Source organism: Mytilus californianus, unplaced genomic scaffold (genome assembly GCF_021869535.1).
Source record: "Mytilus californianus isolate M0D057914Y unplaced genomic scaffold, xbMytCali1.0.p SCAF_24, whole genome shotgun sequence".
Lineage (NCBI taxonomy): Eukaryota > Metazoa > Mollusca > Bivalvia > Mytilida > Mytilidae > Mytilus > Mytilus californianus.
In genome coordinates, this window is record NW_026262673.1 from 6,169,788 (window position 1) to 6,187,899 (window position 18,112).

Genomic DNA, 18,112 nt, shown 5'->3' on the forward strand with positions numbered 1-18,112 from the left:
AAGGAGTCTGAGAATCGGAGGTTGTAGTTGGTATTTGTCTATTATTTAAGGTAGCACAATACAAAAGCAACAAAATTTTATCAAAATTTCATTTTCAGCTGTTTTTGTTACTTCTTAATATTCAAAAACCACAGAAGAAAAAAATATTTACATATCTTGCACTGTTAATGAGTTTTGATGATAATTAGTTTTATAAACAAATGCACGTGTCTGACTGGTACAAGATAAGAACATGTGGGCAGTACTATGTGGTTAATCAATAGAATCATTTGGTAGCTTTACGACCACTGACCAGCAATAAAAATAACAGTTATGAAAAAGAGGTGGATTAGGGATTTATGGAAAAATGAAGATAATGAATTCCAAGTAAAAATACATTTCTGTATTGGAGCTACCAGGAGAAAAAACAAAACAACTATTTGGAGCTATAGAGGGAATCAAAATATAAATGTACAGATATTAAAAAAATATAATTGTACAACAATAAATGTTGCTGATGTTTATACTAGAATTTCTTGAGGAGAATGTTTAAATATGAATTCTTTTTAAAAGAAAATACAAATTAAATATTTCATTTTCAAACTGCAAAAAATGAAAAAAATCTACTTTGTGTAAAACACCATATTGTCATTGTATACAATTATAATTCTAGAAATCCCCATAAGGATCCTCTAGACTGACCAACTGATCATTTTGTGTACACATGCATAACTTACAATGCAAATAACAAAATATAACATTTTATATACTAAAAGAATAAAATCCATATTGAAAAAAGTAAATGCAATGTGTAATTAAACTTCTAAGATCATTAATAGTAAAGGTTTATCATGGTGGGCGGAGTTTTGACCATATCAGTAGCAACTGACTTAAGCAAGGTCAATAATGATGTAACATCTCCCGCCAGATCGGATTTTTGATGCATATGGTGTGCATTTCCTTTATATATTTAGAATTGCTGAATTGGAATGCTTTCTTGCTGGTCAAAACCTAATTGATTTATGATTAAAGGCAAATCCTCAAGTATCCCCATGATACATGTGTGAATTATATTGAAGTTAATGGGGTACAAGTAGGAAAATCCTTATTGATTCAATTGTGACACATTCATTTTTGTCATGAAAATGTAGTTTTAAATGAAATTAGCTCCTAGATGGGTGCCCCTATATGTCTGATTTTCACACATGTTGTTCCTTGACCAGTTATCTTAAAAAGGGTGTCTCAGATTTCCAAAAACATCAATAGAACACATTTTATACCCAATTTAATTAAGTGATCTCTTATGAATTGAGGTTGCAAACTTCATTGAAGGTTTATGAGAGAATGAAATACAATAGGAAAAATCTGAGACACCCTTTTGGAGGTCAAACTGTGTTGCACAAGAATCTATAAAATATTTTTGGATGGTATGAATAACAAAGACGCTAATTTCATTCAAGTGTGGACATTACATTATAGCAACTAATTACATAATAATTAATTATGTAATAATCATGTCATAATGAAATAATCACCATTTGAAAGATTAATCTTTCTTCTTTCTTTTGGTACCTCATTTATAAAATTTAAAGCTGGATGAAAGTAATTACATCAATTTAAAGTTGTCTGATTTGGGGTGAAAAAATCTTTGTATTGTGCTACCTTAATTTGTGTATCAGGCCGTTGGATTTCTCGTTCGAATTGAACTTTGTCATGTTTTATACCTTATTATCAGGTGTGAAATTCGCACATTTTGAAACTGTTCTGCGACCTACTGTTGATTCATCATTATTCGTTGGATGTCAATTTTCGTGGAATTCGTGGGTACAGGTGAACCACGAAATTAAATGTTCAACGAATGACAAATTTTCTATAGGCTTGTATGAAGACTTCGGCAAAACCACAAAATTAAATATCCACAAACATGTAAGTTTTTCTTCATCCACGAAAATTGGTTCCCACGAAAAGAAATGAATCCACAGTATATACCTTACATTTACGTCATTTGATCTCTGGTGGATAGGTGTCTCATCGGTAATTTTACCACATTTCATTTATATCGATGACCTTAACCGTTTTTTTCGAATCTTTTGGGAAACTATGCTTGTCAATCCTCTTCAACTTGAACTAGATTTGACCTTCAAATTTGTTTTAATACGGCACGTGTGTATGGCTTACCAAATTATAAGCATAGTTCTTTTAAGCGTTTTATTCTTGTTCTGTTTACCCGAACCCTGAGCTATCCATTATCCCCACTTATACATGTGGTCCGTAAAGTCAATGAACATGTCTTTTTCTGATTTGTATGTATGCCTGATTAAATAAGCCATGATGGAATAATGTTAATGTTTATGTAAAACGTAACAATACAGTACACATTGTATTACGAATTATGAGTCTATATTAAAGTACTTCATATTTCACAACATAATTCTTTTTATACGTCATTATATAAGTTAGATAATTGATAAATATAAAAATAGGGAGATGTGGTAGGATTGTCAACGAGACAACAAATCCACCAAAGTTCAGATGAAGTGGATGTAAGCAATTATAGGCAATGCTTCTGTAGCTTTAATCAAAATTCTCAGTTTAATCATTTTATACTTTGTTTAAGATTCAGATAATATTTACTAATGAACAATGTTATTTCTTTATATTTTGTAATTATATTTAGTAGACTTGATCTGGTTTAAACAAAAACCCTTGTCCCACCAACATTCTTGTATTTGTTTTGTGTCATGTAAGATTTTTTAAAAACAAAATAGCCAAATCCATCTATGGTCAACTTTGCCTGAGGGAGTTGAACCTTAGTTTTATTAATCATTTTCCAAACAAAATTTTCCAAACAAAAAGTCCATCATTGAAAACTATAATTTAAAAAAATATGTTTATATAGTTAAAAAATAATACTTAAATTCAGTGAAAAACATATAAAGACTATGCATAGTCAAAATAATAAACATGAAATTATTTAGATAGGCATCAATTTCGTTATAGATTGAAATATTTTTTAAATGATATGCCGTTTTTACATTTTTGTTTTTATATTTGAATTGGAGTTTTTTTTTTTCTTTAAGATACCAAGAAATCTTACAGTCTTTGAATTACGTTCAAAAGTTTACTTACAATTTGAAGGATTTACTCGGGTTGCATAAGATTAAAAAAAGAATCATACTGTGTTACAGTGACACCTAAAAATAAAACACTAATTTCTCTTATAATTTAATTTACTCAAAGTTTTCCCATTTTCGCATTTTTTTTAAATGTAATTCTTTATTAGAAAGTTAACTCAACCTAATATTTCACGTATGTTTAACACATTATCTAATGATAGGTCTAAAGTAAGTTTATTTTGTAGATTTCCTTTGTTTCCAAAGGAGCGACACCGGGTGGGTCGATAAGGTAAGATCTCCTACTATACATGTATCACCCGCCATGCGAATTTACACTCAGTCAAACGTCAACATCGGGAATAGAACAAAATCTATAGAATAACAGATCAAACGACTCTACTGGTATCTAAAGATCTAAAACTGAGAAAACATGTCGCTAGTCAATTGAGACAACGACAACTTGTATCTGTCAACCTTTTGGTAATGGTGACCATAAATCTAATGAAGTGGATTTTTGTTGTTCTTCTTTATAATTCTGTTGAATAGTTTTATTTGCGTACGAAACACACCCCTTTTAAGTTCATATAAAGTGAACATGCACAAGAGTAACGCATTAACTGAGATATATTGATACGACACGATGGAGCAGATGTTAGTACCTGCTGAAAAAAGGGAGGTTGATAATTGGAAAATTGAATATATTGAATATAAAACCACCTCTACTGGTACTTCATGATAGATTGCTTTATATATAAATTGGGTAAAATAATTTTACTTTTACCTTTAGATCAATACAGCATAAGTCAAAAAAGTATTTACAAAACAAAACTCCAAGGTATATTCAAAAAGGGGGAAGTCCACAGAACCTGAGAAAATCAAACGCTCGCGTATATCAACCATTGGAACGAAAGGAAAACATCTGTCATATTCAAGAGTGTCAATTATAAGCTCATTTGGCCCAACAGGTCGGTATGAGCTATTTCTATAACTTGGCGTCCGTCTTCGTCGTTTATACAAAAATATTCTCCTTTGAGCACAGGAGCACCTGAGATCCCCCGGTTTTTGGTGGGGTTCGTGTTGCTTAGTTTTTAGTTTTTAATTTGTGTTTTGTAAACTGTTGGTTTTTCGGGGTTTTTTTTGAAATGGCATTTTTAGTTTGGGAAATAAGTATTTATGGAACCTCAACATTTATGTATAAAAACTAGAAGACGTGGAATACATGACCTAGACTGCAACCCAGGAACAAAAATAACCATAAGATATCTAAAAGGCATCAGTCTTTAACAATTGACACGTGTCTATACAATATTTTAGCTCAAAATGGTTTGGAGTCGATGAAAATTGTGTTTAAATAAAACACAAAGTTGTCCTCATAACTTTTAAAAACATTAACATATGAAACAAGACAACGTAATAAGATTTTTCTGACTAAAGACCGGTTCACGAATATTAGGCGGCGTTAAACAAGATATTTAAAATCTGAGCCCTCCCCATAATTATTCTCGATCAATGGACAACCTATACGCACATCAAATAGTACACTTTAGAGATCAGGACATCACTGAACTCCTAAATACAGGTAAAATAGAAGACGAAAAAACGAAAAATAATCATAAATGATGTTATATTAAAGACTGATCGTATTCAGTGACCACAAGCTTAAAGTTCTTGACCTGTTGATGTGGAATTATGCCGTCCTATCAATTCTACCAAAAAGCTGTGCCAACCATGTCTTACACCTTTTTTTCATAGCGAGTACTTTAACAACTGAAAATGAACAAGTCAGAACAATCAAAACAAGTGAACACTTATTGAATCCAGATATCAATACTACTAAAGGAAGGAACCGATTTCATTGAGCCACAACTCCTCTGAAACCATACAAAGTCGGAAATATTTGTGATATGACGTATAAATGTAGTGTTTTGTACTTCCTAAATTTGTCTTTGAAACAGTCTTTTTTCCACAGAAAATGCCAATTTTTGAGAAAATATCCAAATTCGGAGACCGTTATCGATCCATGTCTTATACGCTTTCGCGAAGGCTCAGTCGACGTACTGCCCGCGAAATTTAAAAACTCTTTGTTTTTAACACTTGCCCAATTGTACCGCGATTCGCGGGCATCTTCTAGTAAAACAAAAATCATAAAAGGGGCTCGTGTAGTTTAGGAAGCAAATATATATGGGAACTTTGAGATGTTCAGTAGCAGCTTTTAATTCAGTCGTTATTGAAGTACTTCGGTAAGGTATTTACGTTAATCGACGAAAACATTGTTTACACAACACGTTTTCCTAAAGTTTGTTCTATAGCCTCGGCATCTTTCAGAAGAAATCTTGTATTAGGTCATTTTCGAAATATTTAAAACAAAATATCTTCAAAAATTGATGATTTTTTAAAACAAGGAATCAAAACTTTATAATCAACAGTCTCTCGTCTTTAGAATGATTTGCAGAAAGGGGAAAGGGAGGCGTTAATGAGTTTACAAAACACCTCTTCCAGTTAATTTTAAAAGGTGGATGGAATTTTGGGCCTTTCTTAGAAACACAACACCTCACGGTATTTGACAAAGTGTCCGGTAACAACATGGCCACACGGATCATATAATAACCTATGATTATCAAAGCTTTCTAGAGCAGTAAAATTGGTGCCGTCAATATTATAATTACCACTTGGCTGATACCTTTGCTGGTGGACTATTTGTTCCCGATAGTATCACTAGCTTAGTAGCCAGTACTCCTACCATGCCTTTTTTAAAATTTGTTGTTATAAAATTTCGAAATCTTTTTGAATAAAGGAATTTTTCTCCCTCGTGGAAAGCTCTGATTCCTGGTCCAGTTTTGAATTTACTTTTGTTCTATTTGTGGTTTTATCAGCTCTTAAACGTTTGTATTATGTTTTGGGCTTTCAAATATTTTGGCCAAGAGATAATAATAGTCACATTTCGCACATTTGGTTCAATACAATGGGTACCGTCAATGTTATTTCAATTACCAGTCAGGAGTGTTGTATCCAATGTCTACGTCGGCAGCAAACGATGTACAGTTAAAACTAACATTTGATCTTTTTTAGGTGTAAGATAGAATAAGTAAAGCGGTATCATAAATAACGGAGAAAAACATTTCTGAACATTAAAATCATTTACTTAACATGCTATTTTGATTAAAGAAAAACAATTCTCTATCAACATATTCATGTTTCAAATTGGGTTATTTAAAATTCTAGAAAAAAAGCACAATTCTCTCTCATTACAAATCCCTATATTGTACTCAGGATGTATTGTTACTACGATTATATCATTCAGATCGACTACAGAAGACATTAGACTAAGATCCATTCATATCATTTCTAGAATCGTGTTTTAAACTTTCTTCCATACTTTGCAATTTGTCCATCATCTGAAAAAGTAAAAGAGCAAAGATGTAGACGTAACAAGTGTTTTGATCGAATTTTAAATCAATTAAAATGTCTTTTGAGAAGTTATGAAAGTGTTTCTTTATTGGACAGATATGTGCTTTAAGTTGCACTAATTTATCAACTGTTAAAATACAATGAAATAAAACAGTCTTGAGTTTGCAAATAATTAAACAAATATCAGAAAAAAATCAATTATTTAAACTACAAACCATTTTCTTTGTATCCTTTAATTCTGTTAAGCTACCTTCAAGATTTTTAAGTCTGTTGATTATCTGAAAAAAGATAATAGATAATCAAACATATTCCGAGTAAATGTAGTCTTCTTTATTTTAGTAACATATTCCGAGGAAATGTAGTCTTCTTTCTTGTAATAACATATTCCGAGTAAATGTAGTCTTCTTTATTGTAATAACATATTCCGAGTAAATGTAGTCTTCTTTATTGTAGTAACATATTCCGAGTAAATGTAGTCTTCTTTATTGTAATAACATTGTGATTAAGCTTTTACAGTGACAAACTCGTATTTATACATTATGTTTGCACAGAAATAAAAAATAAACAAATAATAAAAAAAATAATAATGATTTTATTAATCAACGAATAAATATATGCATAATAGTTAACATAAAAAAGGCACATAACTACGTTGAGCAGTGATAACAAAACCTATACTGTTGACACGAGGACTTTGCACAAATGTTTGTAGAAACAATGTGATGACAGACATTTACACAGTTATGTTTTGCACACAGATTTATGTACAACAATTTTGATAATAAGAGGATTTTTTTACTGGAAAATCGTTTACATCTAACATAATTGTATCAAACAAGGATATGCAATTGCACAAACAACATGACGAATGCAAAAAAGTAAAACAAAAAATACCGAACTTCAAGGCAAGTTCAAAAGGGGAAAGTCCAAAAATCAAAAGCAAACGCTATCAATCAACGGAACAAGTGCAAAACAACTGCCATATCCCTGATTTGGTACAGGCAACACATGGAACAAGTTCTGCTTACCTTGCCGTAGCACCTAAACTTACCCCCAGTCTTTTTGTGGGGTTCGTGTTGCTCAATCTTTAGTTTGCTATGTAGTATTTTGTGGAGTCGTCCGTCTTTTTGTTTTACTTGGTGTTACCAGTTTATCTTCAGCCTGTTTTTTTAAAGAATATGTTTGTTTACATACCTCTTGAGTTATCCTGTTATTACTCTCCTTTTGTATTTCTTGCTTTGTGCTATTAGAGTCAGGTTCTCTCTGAAGCATTTATAAAAACATGTTTCTATAGAAATAACGTTGACTGATTCTAATATATTTTTCTTAGTTGTTTAAAACCAGTTGTTGGCATGATACGGGTTATGTTCTTCTCATATATATTTTATGATAGTATGATACTAAATCCCTAACGGGAGGGATTATACTTGATTTTCATATGATGAAGACATAATCTTTCAATCAGTTTAATTGAGATCTGGAGCTGGCATGTCAGTAACTGCTAGTAGTCCTTTGTTCATTTATGTATCATTGTCATTTTGCTTGGTTTCTTTTGTTACCTATTCGGACATCGGACTCGGACTTCTTTTGAACTGAGTTTTACTGTGCGTATTACTATGTGTTTCTTTATTATACATTGGCTAGAGGTATAGGGGGATGGTTGAGATCTCACAAAGCATGTTTAACCCCGCCGCATTTTTGCGCCTGTCCCAAGTCAGGAGCCTCTGGCCTTTGTTAGTCTTGTATGTTTTTTAATTTTAGTTCATTTATATGTTTTGGAGTTTAGTGTGACGTCCATTTTCACTGAACTAGTACACTATTTTATTTAGGGGCTAGCTGAGGACCACCTCCAGGTGCGGGATTTTCTAGCTGCGTTGAAGACACAGTCTGTTCTTTGGTCGGGTTGTTGTCTCTTTGACATATTCCCCATTTCCATTCTCAATTTTAGAGATACATGAATGCACAACTGTTTAAATTAAACACATTTAATGATATTGATAAATGCATGATCCGTCATTGTATCTGATAGGACACCGTAAATTCTGAAAACAACACTTTATAAATTGCATGCGTCCGAAGCGCTTTTTATGATTTTTGTTCGTCAGGAACACTCAATGACGACTAATTGAAAACTAAAGATGCATAAGAACCGAACCAGTTGATGAGCTACATGACCCCCCCCCCCCCCCCCCCCCCCCAAAAAAAAAAAAAACAAACAAACAAAAAAAACCTAAAATTAATAGCCAAATTGATCTAATTCAGCATTGTCGGAGGGAATTGAAATCTTAGTTTCTAAATAAGTTATAAATTTATAAACAGACAATTTTTCAAAAGTTTGTTAAAAATCATTTCAGTACCGAAATACTGACTACTGAGCTGATGATACTCTCGGGGAGAAATAGAATACTAGCAGCGGTATCGACCCAGTGCTGTTAAAAATGAAAACAACACTTTATAATTTTCATGCGTTCGAGGAGCTTTTCTGGATAAACCTTAATCAGAAATTTCCGATGTCGAATATTTGAAAGCCAACGATGTATAAGAACCGATACAATTGGAGAGCTACATGTTCAAGATACAATTTAATAGCCAAATTGATCTAATTCAGAGTTGTCGGAGGGAATTGAAACCTTAGTTTCTAAATTATTTCAAAATTTATAACCGGACAATTTTTCAAAAGTTTGTTAAAAATCATTTCAGAACAGAAATACTGACTACTGAGCTGATGATACTCTCGTGCATAAATAGTATACTAGTCGCGGTATCGACCCAGTGCTGTTAAAAATGAAAACAACACTTTATAATGTTCATGCGTTCGAGGAGCTTTTCTGGATAAACCTTTATCAGAAATTTCCAATGTCGAATATTTGAAAGCCAACGATGTATAAGAATCGATACAATTGGAGAGCTACATGTTCAAGATACAATTTACATTTAAAATTCCCCAAATCTATACGTTTCACATACAGCTGTTTTAACATAGAATTAAAACCAAAACATGTTAAATTACCTTGATAATTTCCGTATGCTACACTAATTTGGAGTTGGGTAACACCCCTACGATAACTACACCGATTATCTCAGTTTTTGTTCATTGCCTAAAACCCATATGACTTCTACACCGATTATCTCAGTTTTTGTTCATTGCTTAACGACATACCGATTATCTCAGATTTTTCATTGCTTAACGACACACCAATTACTACACCGATTATCTCAGTTTTTGTTCATTGCTTAACGACACACCGATAATCTCAGTTTTTGTTCATTGCTTAACGACACATCGATTATCTCAGATTTTTCATTGCTTAACGACACACCAATTACTACACCGATTATCTCAATTTTTGTTCATTGCTTAACGACACACCAATTATCTCAGTTTTTATGTATGACTAAAAGGCACACCGATTACTACATCGATTATCTCAGTTTTTGTTCATTGGTTAACGACACATGGATTACTACACCGAATATCCCAGTTTTTATTTATGGCTTAACGACACACCGATAACTATATCGATTATGTCAAGTTTTTGTTCAATGCTTAACACCCAACCGATTACTACATCGATTATGTCAGTTGTTGTCATTGCTTAACGACACCCCAATTACTACACCGATTATCTCAATTTTTATTCGTTGATTAACGACACACCGATTATCTCAGTTTTGTTCATTGTTTAACTACACACCGATTACTATACCGATTATCTCAGTTTTTATAAATGGGTAAAAGGCACACCGATTACTACATCGATCACCTCAGTTTTTGTTCATTGCTTAACGACACACGGATTACTACACCGAATATCCCAGTTTTTTTTAAGACTTAACGACACACCGATAAATATATCGATTAAGTCAAGTTTTTGTTGAATGCTTAACGCCCCACCGATTACTACGTCTATTATGTCAGTTGTTGTTCATTGCTTAACGACACCCAAATTACTACACCGATTATCTCAATTTTTGTTCGTTGCTTAACGACACACCGATTACTAAACCGATTATCTCAGTTTTATTGATGGCTTAACGACACACCGATTACTACTTCGAATATCACAGATTTGTTAATTGTTTAACGACACGCGGATTACTACACCGAATATCCCAGTTTTTATTTATGGCTTAAGAGCCAATCTGCCAGAAAACCATGCAAAACCGTCCGAATGTCATTTTTTCCAAATGAGTTCATATTTGGCATATTGGTGCACCTTAGTAATGTAAATAACCACACAAATTTTTTTTGGGAAAATATTGAACCGATCTGAATATTTTTGAGCGCCATGTTTTAACAGATGAAATTGCTCGAAAACAGCAAAAATAAGCCTTTTTTGGCATATTTCGCTGGTTTAAATAAAAAAATATGGTAACATTTATAATTTTTTGATAGTTGTTCCTAGTAATACATCACTTTAAGTGTAAAAATGCATAGAATTAACAATGCTGTCTATTAAGTGTATGTATAATCTAACTGTTTCAATATTTCTTATTTAGCTACATGTCCAAAATGGCTGATTTTGGTCATTTTTCAGAGCCAAAATACTCCAAGACCCGTTTATGATTGTAAAACAACATATCTACTTGCAAAGTATAACTATATATACCAAATCAAAAAAAATATCAAGCTCGGCAAATAATGTTGGTGTCTGGTATATGCCACAACAAAATGGGGTAACCTGCATATTCAAATTTTCTCAATTTTGCCGTCTAATTTGTAACTACTGACATATGATAGGATCTGGACTTATAAATAAGTATAAAAACAAATGGAAAAGAATAATTAATGTTTCATTTAATACATTAAGAAAATAATCATACATAAATACAAATTATTCATTATAAATCTAGAGGCTCCCAGGAGCCGAAATAGATCGTATTGACAAATTGTGAACCTAAAACGATAAAAAACACATATTTCAAACGCAATCAATTTAAATTAGAAGTTAAACAATTCAGAATAAGTTCAGACTGTAAAAAAAAAGTTTCTTCTGACCACTTTTGCAATTTATTCTTATAATATATTGATATAGTTGTCGGATAGTAGCAGAAAACTGTGAAAATTTGTAAATTTACACATTTCAGGGACAATAGCTCATAGATGTTATGTCCAATTTTTCAGAAAAAATTTGGGTATTTAGATCTTGTCATGTTGATAGTTTTTATCAATATATATATATATACATATATTGAAAAGTTTTTAAATTTTGTATACATATATATATGTATGACACTTCTTCTAAAGTTATTAAGATGATGGTTTAAAAGTGAAAACTGTAAACAGATGATTTTAACAGACACTTAGTGATGGAAATTTTTTTATGACCCTTTGAGCCTAGTATGCTAACAAGGCAAGATTTGCCAGGTACCTATATCTATGTTGCTGCAATGTGGTCAATACAAACATGAAAATCATAAATGCTTTTAAAAAAAAATCCCATAACTAGACGAAAAACAAATTACTTAGTCTATATATACCAGTGCAAAATTTATAAAGAATTTTGAATGAAATTGTATAGCTGTTAAGATTACTGTACCTATAATGCTCTACATCACATCCTCGGAGATAACAGAATTAAAATAAGTCATATGAATCTTCAAATTTCAATATAGTTGAATGTGTTTTTTTATACTTGAACGGCTATAGGTTTTACTATAAAACAAGTGTACATTAACTTTCTTGTAAAAGAAAAACCATAACATTAAAATCTCCATAAATGATGAACTGTTATTTTTTGAGACATCATCCCATGGAAGATTTAACTGATGTTTTAAAGTTGGAAAGTTTCTGTTGCTTGTTTGGTTGGTTGAAATTGTTTCTGTTAGAAGCATTATCAGTCTCCCAATCTGATGTTGACTGCTGTGAAAGTTCAGTTGTTGTTGACACTGACTGAAAGGTTAGCTGCGAGTCTAGATCTGAAAACCACAAAACATACATACATAAATCAGGCTGTTAGTTTTCATATTTTTTCATTTTCTTATTTTGGGGCCTTTTATGGCTGAATATATATGCAGTATAGGTCTTGCTCATTGTTGAAGGCCATATGGCGTATGAAGACCTATAGCTTTACTTCTATGTCATTTGTTCTCATTGGCAATCATACCACATTTTTTTTTAATTTCATATATACCACTGACAGGAAATAAAATTGACAACTTTTACTGTAAGTGGATGCAGTTACAAAATTCTCCCAACTAAAGCCAAATCATTTTTGCAGAATAGTTATTATCCACTCCTTTTAAGCATGTCCAAATAGCCCTTAACATCTTTACAACAATAATAAAATGCTCCCCTGGGGCGCAGCTTGATACGACCGCAGAGGTCGAACCCTGAACAGTTGGGGCAAGTATGGACACAACATTCCAGCTTGATACAGCACTGAATTTGGATTGTAATTAAATATTTGACACAGCATAGGTTTCTCACACAGAATGAAAGTGGTCTAAGAACTTAAAAATTTTTAATTTACCTATTCAAACCATATCATTATTATTTGCTTTTATATATAAATCAGAAATAACCAATTTAAAATGGAAAATTTTAAAGAAAAAAAAAAAGAAAAAAAATCCCCCCCAATTTTTTGAACCCCCTTATGATTCATCACCCCGAAACTCAATCCCAGCTTTCCCTTTGTGGTATGGTACCTTGCAGTACAATTTCAGAGAGATCCATACACTTGAACACAAGTTATTGTCTGGAAACTAGAAAAATGCTTGTTTTTTGGCCCCTTTTTGGCCCCTTTTTGGCCCCAAATTCCTAAACGTTTAGGGCAATTACCCCCAAACTCAAACCCAGCTTTCCCTTTGTGATATGGAACCTTGCAGTACAATTTCATAAAGATCCATACACTTACACACAAGTTATTGTCCTGAAACTAGAAAAATGCTTGTTTTTTTGCCCTTTTATGGCCCCTAATTACTAAAATTTTAAGGGAATTACCCCCAAAATCAATCCCAGCCTTCCTTTTGTGATATGGAACCTTGTGATACAATGTCAGAGAGATCCATACACTTACACACAAGTTATTGTCTGGAAACTAGAAAAATGCTTATTTTTTGCCCCTTTTTGGCCCCTTATTCCTAAACTTTTTGGGCAATTACCCCCAAACTCAATTCCAGCTTTCCCTTTGTGATATGGAACCTTGAAGTACAATTTCATAAGATCCATACAATTACACACAAGTTATTGTCATGAAACTAGAAAAATGCTTGTTTTTTGCCCCTTTTTGGCTCCTAATTCCTAAAATTTGGAGGCAATTACCCCCAAAATCAATCCCAGCATTCCCTTTGTGATATGGAACCTTGTGATACAATGTCAGAGAGATCCATACACTTACACATAAGTTATTGTCATGAAACTAGAAAAATGCTTGTTTTTTGCCCCTTTTTGGCCCCTAATTCCTAAAATTTGGAGGCAATAACCCCCAAAATCAATCCCAGCATTCCCTTTGTGATATAGAACCCTGTGGTACAATGTCAGAGAGATCCATACACTTACACACAAGTTATGTCTGGAAGTTACAAAAATGATTATTTTCTCCTCTTTTTGGCCCCTAATTCCTTAACTGTGGGTACCATAACCCCCAAAATCAATCACCACCTTCCTTTTGTGGTATTGAACCTTATGGTAAAATTTCATTGAGATCCATTCGCTTCAACTGAAGTTAGAGTGCAAAAACTAATGTGTCTTCGGACGACAACGACGACGCCATCGTCATACCAATATACGACCACAAAAATTTTTTTGCGGTCGTATAAAAATTGCCTCCATTTGGTTTGGCATGTCAAATTACCTCTCAATATAATTTTACATTGAAAACAGACAATGGTGATAATTTGACCGCTTTTAGTAACAATCTTTGAAATGGTGGCCATCTTTATATCTGTTCTCTGTGTCAAAGTACAGCTAAATATCAATATTCTTCAAATCAAACTCAACAAAATTGAAAATTTTACCCTTTATTTGCTGTGTCCATCTTTAAAAAAAAATTTCATTGTTTTGTTGGCATGTCAAAAGTGCTATAATTCCTTAATGTCAATTTTCATTAAATTAACCAGTGTTGAAATTTGTGCCATCCTTGGTGGCCATCTTGAAAATGTTTGACATCAGATAATCATCCACATATTGTGCATTTCTTTTCACTAAAGTTTCATTTAAAAAGATAACACCAGTTATCTCAGAAAAGGACAAATTTTGTGGAAGATGAAGAAAAAATGCAAGTTTGGACAGAACATTCAAGTTATAACAGCTCTAAATTTGTAATGGGATTAAATATTTGACAAAGAATAGGTTTCTAACACAGAATAAATATGGTATAAAGATAAAGTTTAATAGATAGCATATCAGAGAACCCCAAGATCAAATTAAGATTTAAAATTTAGTTTAATTTTGGACCCTTTGGACCTCAATGTAAACCAATTTCATAATAGGGCCCAAAAACTAAATACAGGTTAGATTCAGACTGAATCAGCATCTTTAAAATTATTGTTGAAATCAAACACAGTTAAATTATGGACCCCATTTGAACCAACTTGAAAACTGGGACCAAAATCATAAATCTAAGAACATATTTATATTCAGGATATTTGATTATTTCTATTTATCATTCAAAGAACCCTAATTCATTGTAATTAGAGTTCAAGTTTTGTTAAAATTAAACTAAGTTAAAATTTGGACCCTTTGGACTTAAAAATGTGGACAAATTTGAAAACCGGACCAAAATTAAAAATCTAAATATAAAACATTTGCATTTTGTATATCAAAAGAACCTCAAGAATTCAAGTTGTGTAGAAATAAGAAAATAAATTTTGGACCATTTTGAAATCAATGTGAACCAATTTAAAATAGGGCACAATTGCAACATCTTAAATTATTTAAATACATTGTTAGATTTAGCATATTAAGAACCCAAATAATGTATTTATTTTAATTTGTTCTTGTCCTAAACATGCATGAACTATTTGCCATTGGACATTAGCATTACCAACAACCAATCAATTAATCGATCAGGTGAAAAATCTTCAAAAGTACCAATAAAAATCTCCCCCTTTTATATTTGAAAAAGTAAATCCACAAAAATACTGAACTCCAAGGAAAATTCAAAAACCAAGTTAACAAAGACCTGTTTAATAAAACAAATGATGTACAAATGTATAACATGTAATTGAATAATTATGTTATTATATAAGTGATTACATATACTTTGTATGATTACCATGTTATACAAACAGTTAAATTAATATATAAGTTAATAATAACTTACCAATATCTTCTTCTATACATGTATTTAGTTTGACCTGGCTATTGTCACTTTTACAAAAATTCATCTTAATTGAGCATTGCTTGCATATATATAGCCCTACAAATAAAAAGTGTTAAACTATAAAATAATTCTTCAATTTTGTTTTACATGAAATAAAATATATCAGACAGGAAATGTAGGGTAGTGTAGCATCACTGTGCATGTAGTTTAAATGTATGTTTTTTCTTTTAAAAAGGGTTCTATAAGTAATCTACATACATGTACATGTAGAGTCCTAAAATTGAACTTTACAAAAGTTTGCAATGCTTTTGATTTTTTTAGTCTCCATGGCCTATTAGTTCATTAATAAAATATTATTCTCTGGATAAAGTTGTCTAGTGTTACATGTACAGTTTGTTGTATGTAAAACATGTATTTGTAGGAGGCTTTTCCACGAGATAAAAGTTTTTTTAGTAGACAAAGAGCTGAACAACTTCCAGTAAGAACTGAAAATATAACTTAGGGGAAGAGAATAAAAACCTGACCTGCTAAACGTTGAATATGTTGAAATAGATTTTGATTATTATCATGATTCTGGTCTATAAATTGATTTTTTAAAGCAGAAAATAAATATATATTGTACCCTGGTTAATAGCTTGAAAATTAAAATTCTGTCCTAAGCTGACAAGGACATAAATATTTTGACCATTCTAACCCTCCCCCTTGCTTTTTTAATCAAATGGTCCCCAGACAGAACAATGTATATACGGATATATATTATTTGCTTGCACTTTGCCATAGGAAATAAATAAGATGTCTTAGAAACAGGTCAGGTGTAAAAGAATATTCACATGCCCCTTCAACACCCACCCCCTTTTTTTAATCTAGCTAATGGATCAATTGTTGGTCCCCTAATTTCAGATTGACTATATGGAACAAATGAAAATTGATTGTAAGATTTGTACCTGTTCCTACTGGAATAACTCGTCCTGTATACAGCCTGTTTTGAAAGGGTGAAGATCCTTGGTCAGCTTTGGCTTTGCTGGAAGAGGGTTGGACGAGATGTTGACATCTTGCTTGACTATCATGTCAATGAATTCCATAAAAGTCCCTGTACTTCGAGCATATTCAAAGACAAGATGATGTAACAACCATGGGAAAATAAACCACTCCTTGTCTTATATAAAATAAGGAGTCCTGTTGGAAATTCTACACCATAGTTTTCAGTATTACTCAGACTTCCTAAATGTAGATGAATGGTAGTCTGTATCTGTATGAATATGTTTGGTTACCAATGCTGGTTTCAATACCACGGTAGAGAGAGTGTCGTTGATTTATTGATGGTGCGCCAGAGCAGTTTTGACACTCTCAATCTCAATTTTGGTGCGAGCAAGGTGGTTCCACTCGCTCACTTTTTTTTTTGTTTTGCTCGTTGAAATCTAAAAACACTTTTTGCTGTTCATGGACTTATTTTTCCAATCAATATTTATCATGTTTATTCACTAAATTATTGTCATGATTGTCAAATTTCTTGGCAGTAATTATTTTTTTTGAAAATGCTATTTTGGTCTTTAGTGCATTCAGATATCTTAAATAGTTTGTAATATGTAGATGTATAAGGCTGGGATAGCCCACATGCTCATCCTAGATTATTAAAGTCACAAACTTCACTGTAAACATTTGTCTGCCAAACCATCACTGGGAGCTGACATGTTTGAGATCTTACCCAAGGGAGATAAGTCAATGGAAAAGCATAAAAGATGGACTCCCTGGTTTCAGACAATTTAATGATTTTTGGACTTGTTGTACAAATACGTCTTATTTCAATTTTCAGACAAATTGATTTTACTTGTTCGAATGATATCATGAGCCATTTTAGTACCAATTGTGTTTAGAATTTAATTAAAATCAAAATCAAAATGTGTCAATTTGGGACTAAAATCACCATTTTTCCAAGGCATAAATTAACATATAATAGTCATTTGCCAAGCTTAATATTTTGTTTTGATATAAAACATACCCCATAGTTAAAACCGATATAAGTTGCAAACAAATCCGGAATGGGTCTTGCAAGATAGAAGCGAATGAAAACCACGTAAATTCATGTATGAAAAACCCCGCCTTTGTGTCCCTGCTCCTGGCAATGTGCCAAATCGTTTAAATTTTCATTTGTATTGATCATAACATAGTAAAATGGATGAGTTTCAGCTGACATTACTCTAAAAACTCAACTACCCCATTTAATATGCTTCTGGGTCATTCTTAAAAGCCATAAAAAAGTTGGATTTTTCCTTGGTTTCATTATGAATTTACAGAATTATGCAAATGAGGCTGTTACTAAAAATAGATACGATTCTGGGAAAA

At 32.2% G+C, this 18,112-nt stretch overlaps 1 protein-coding gene and 1 long non-coding RNA gene across 12 annotated transcripts in view; both read right to left on the reverse strand.

The window, feature by feature from the left end:
- Window positions 1-18,112, reverse strand: part of LOC127732453 (transient receptor potential cation channel subfamily M member 3-like) — a 99,154-nt gene that overhangs the window by 62,123 nt on the left and 18,919 nt on the right. For 2 of the 11 annotated variants that reach the window (XM_052241490.1, XM_052241500.1), the window contains one exon: window positions 7,698-7,766. The exons of 7 other annotated variants lie outside the window; for them this stretch is intronic. In XM_052241490.1, the coding sequence (XP_052097450.1) occupies window positions 7,698-7,766 (69 nt within the window). Of the gene's footprint in view, window positions 1-6,213; window positions 6,491-6,718; window positions 6,782-7,697; window positions 7,767-18,112 lie in introns of those variants that run through there. 2 more of the 11 variants (XM_052241489.1, XM_052241492.1) reach the window with 2 other exon arrangements.
- LOC127732454 (uncharacterized) lies at window positions 11,282-17,513 on the reverse strand. The gene is made up of 3 exons (XR_007996266.1): window positions 16,714-17,513; window positions 15,770-15,865; window positions 11,282-12,422 (listed from the first exon to the last, which is right to left on the reverse strand). It is a non-coding gene; the product is annotated as an uncharacterized LOC127732454 (long non-coding RNA).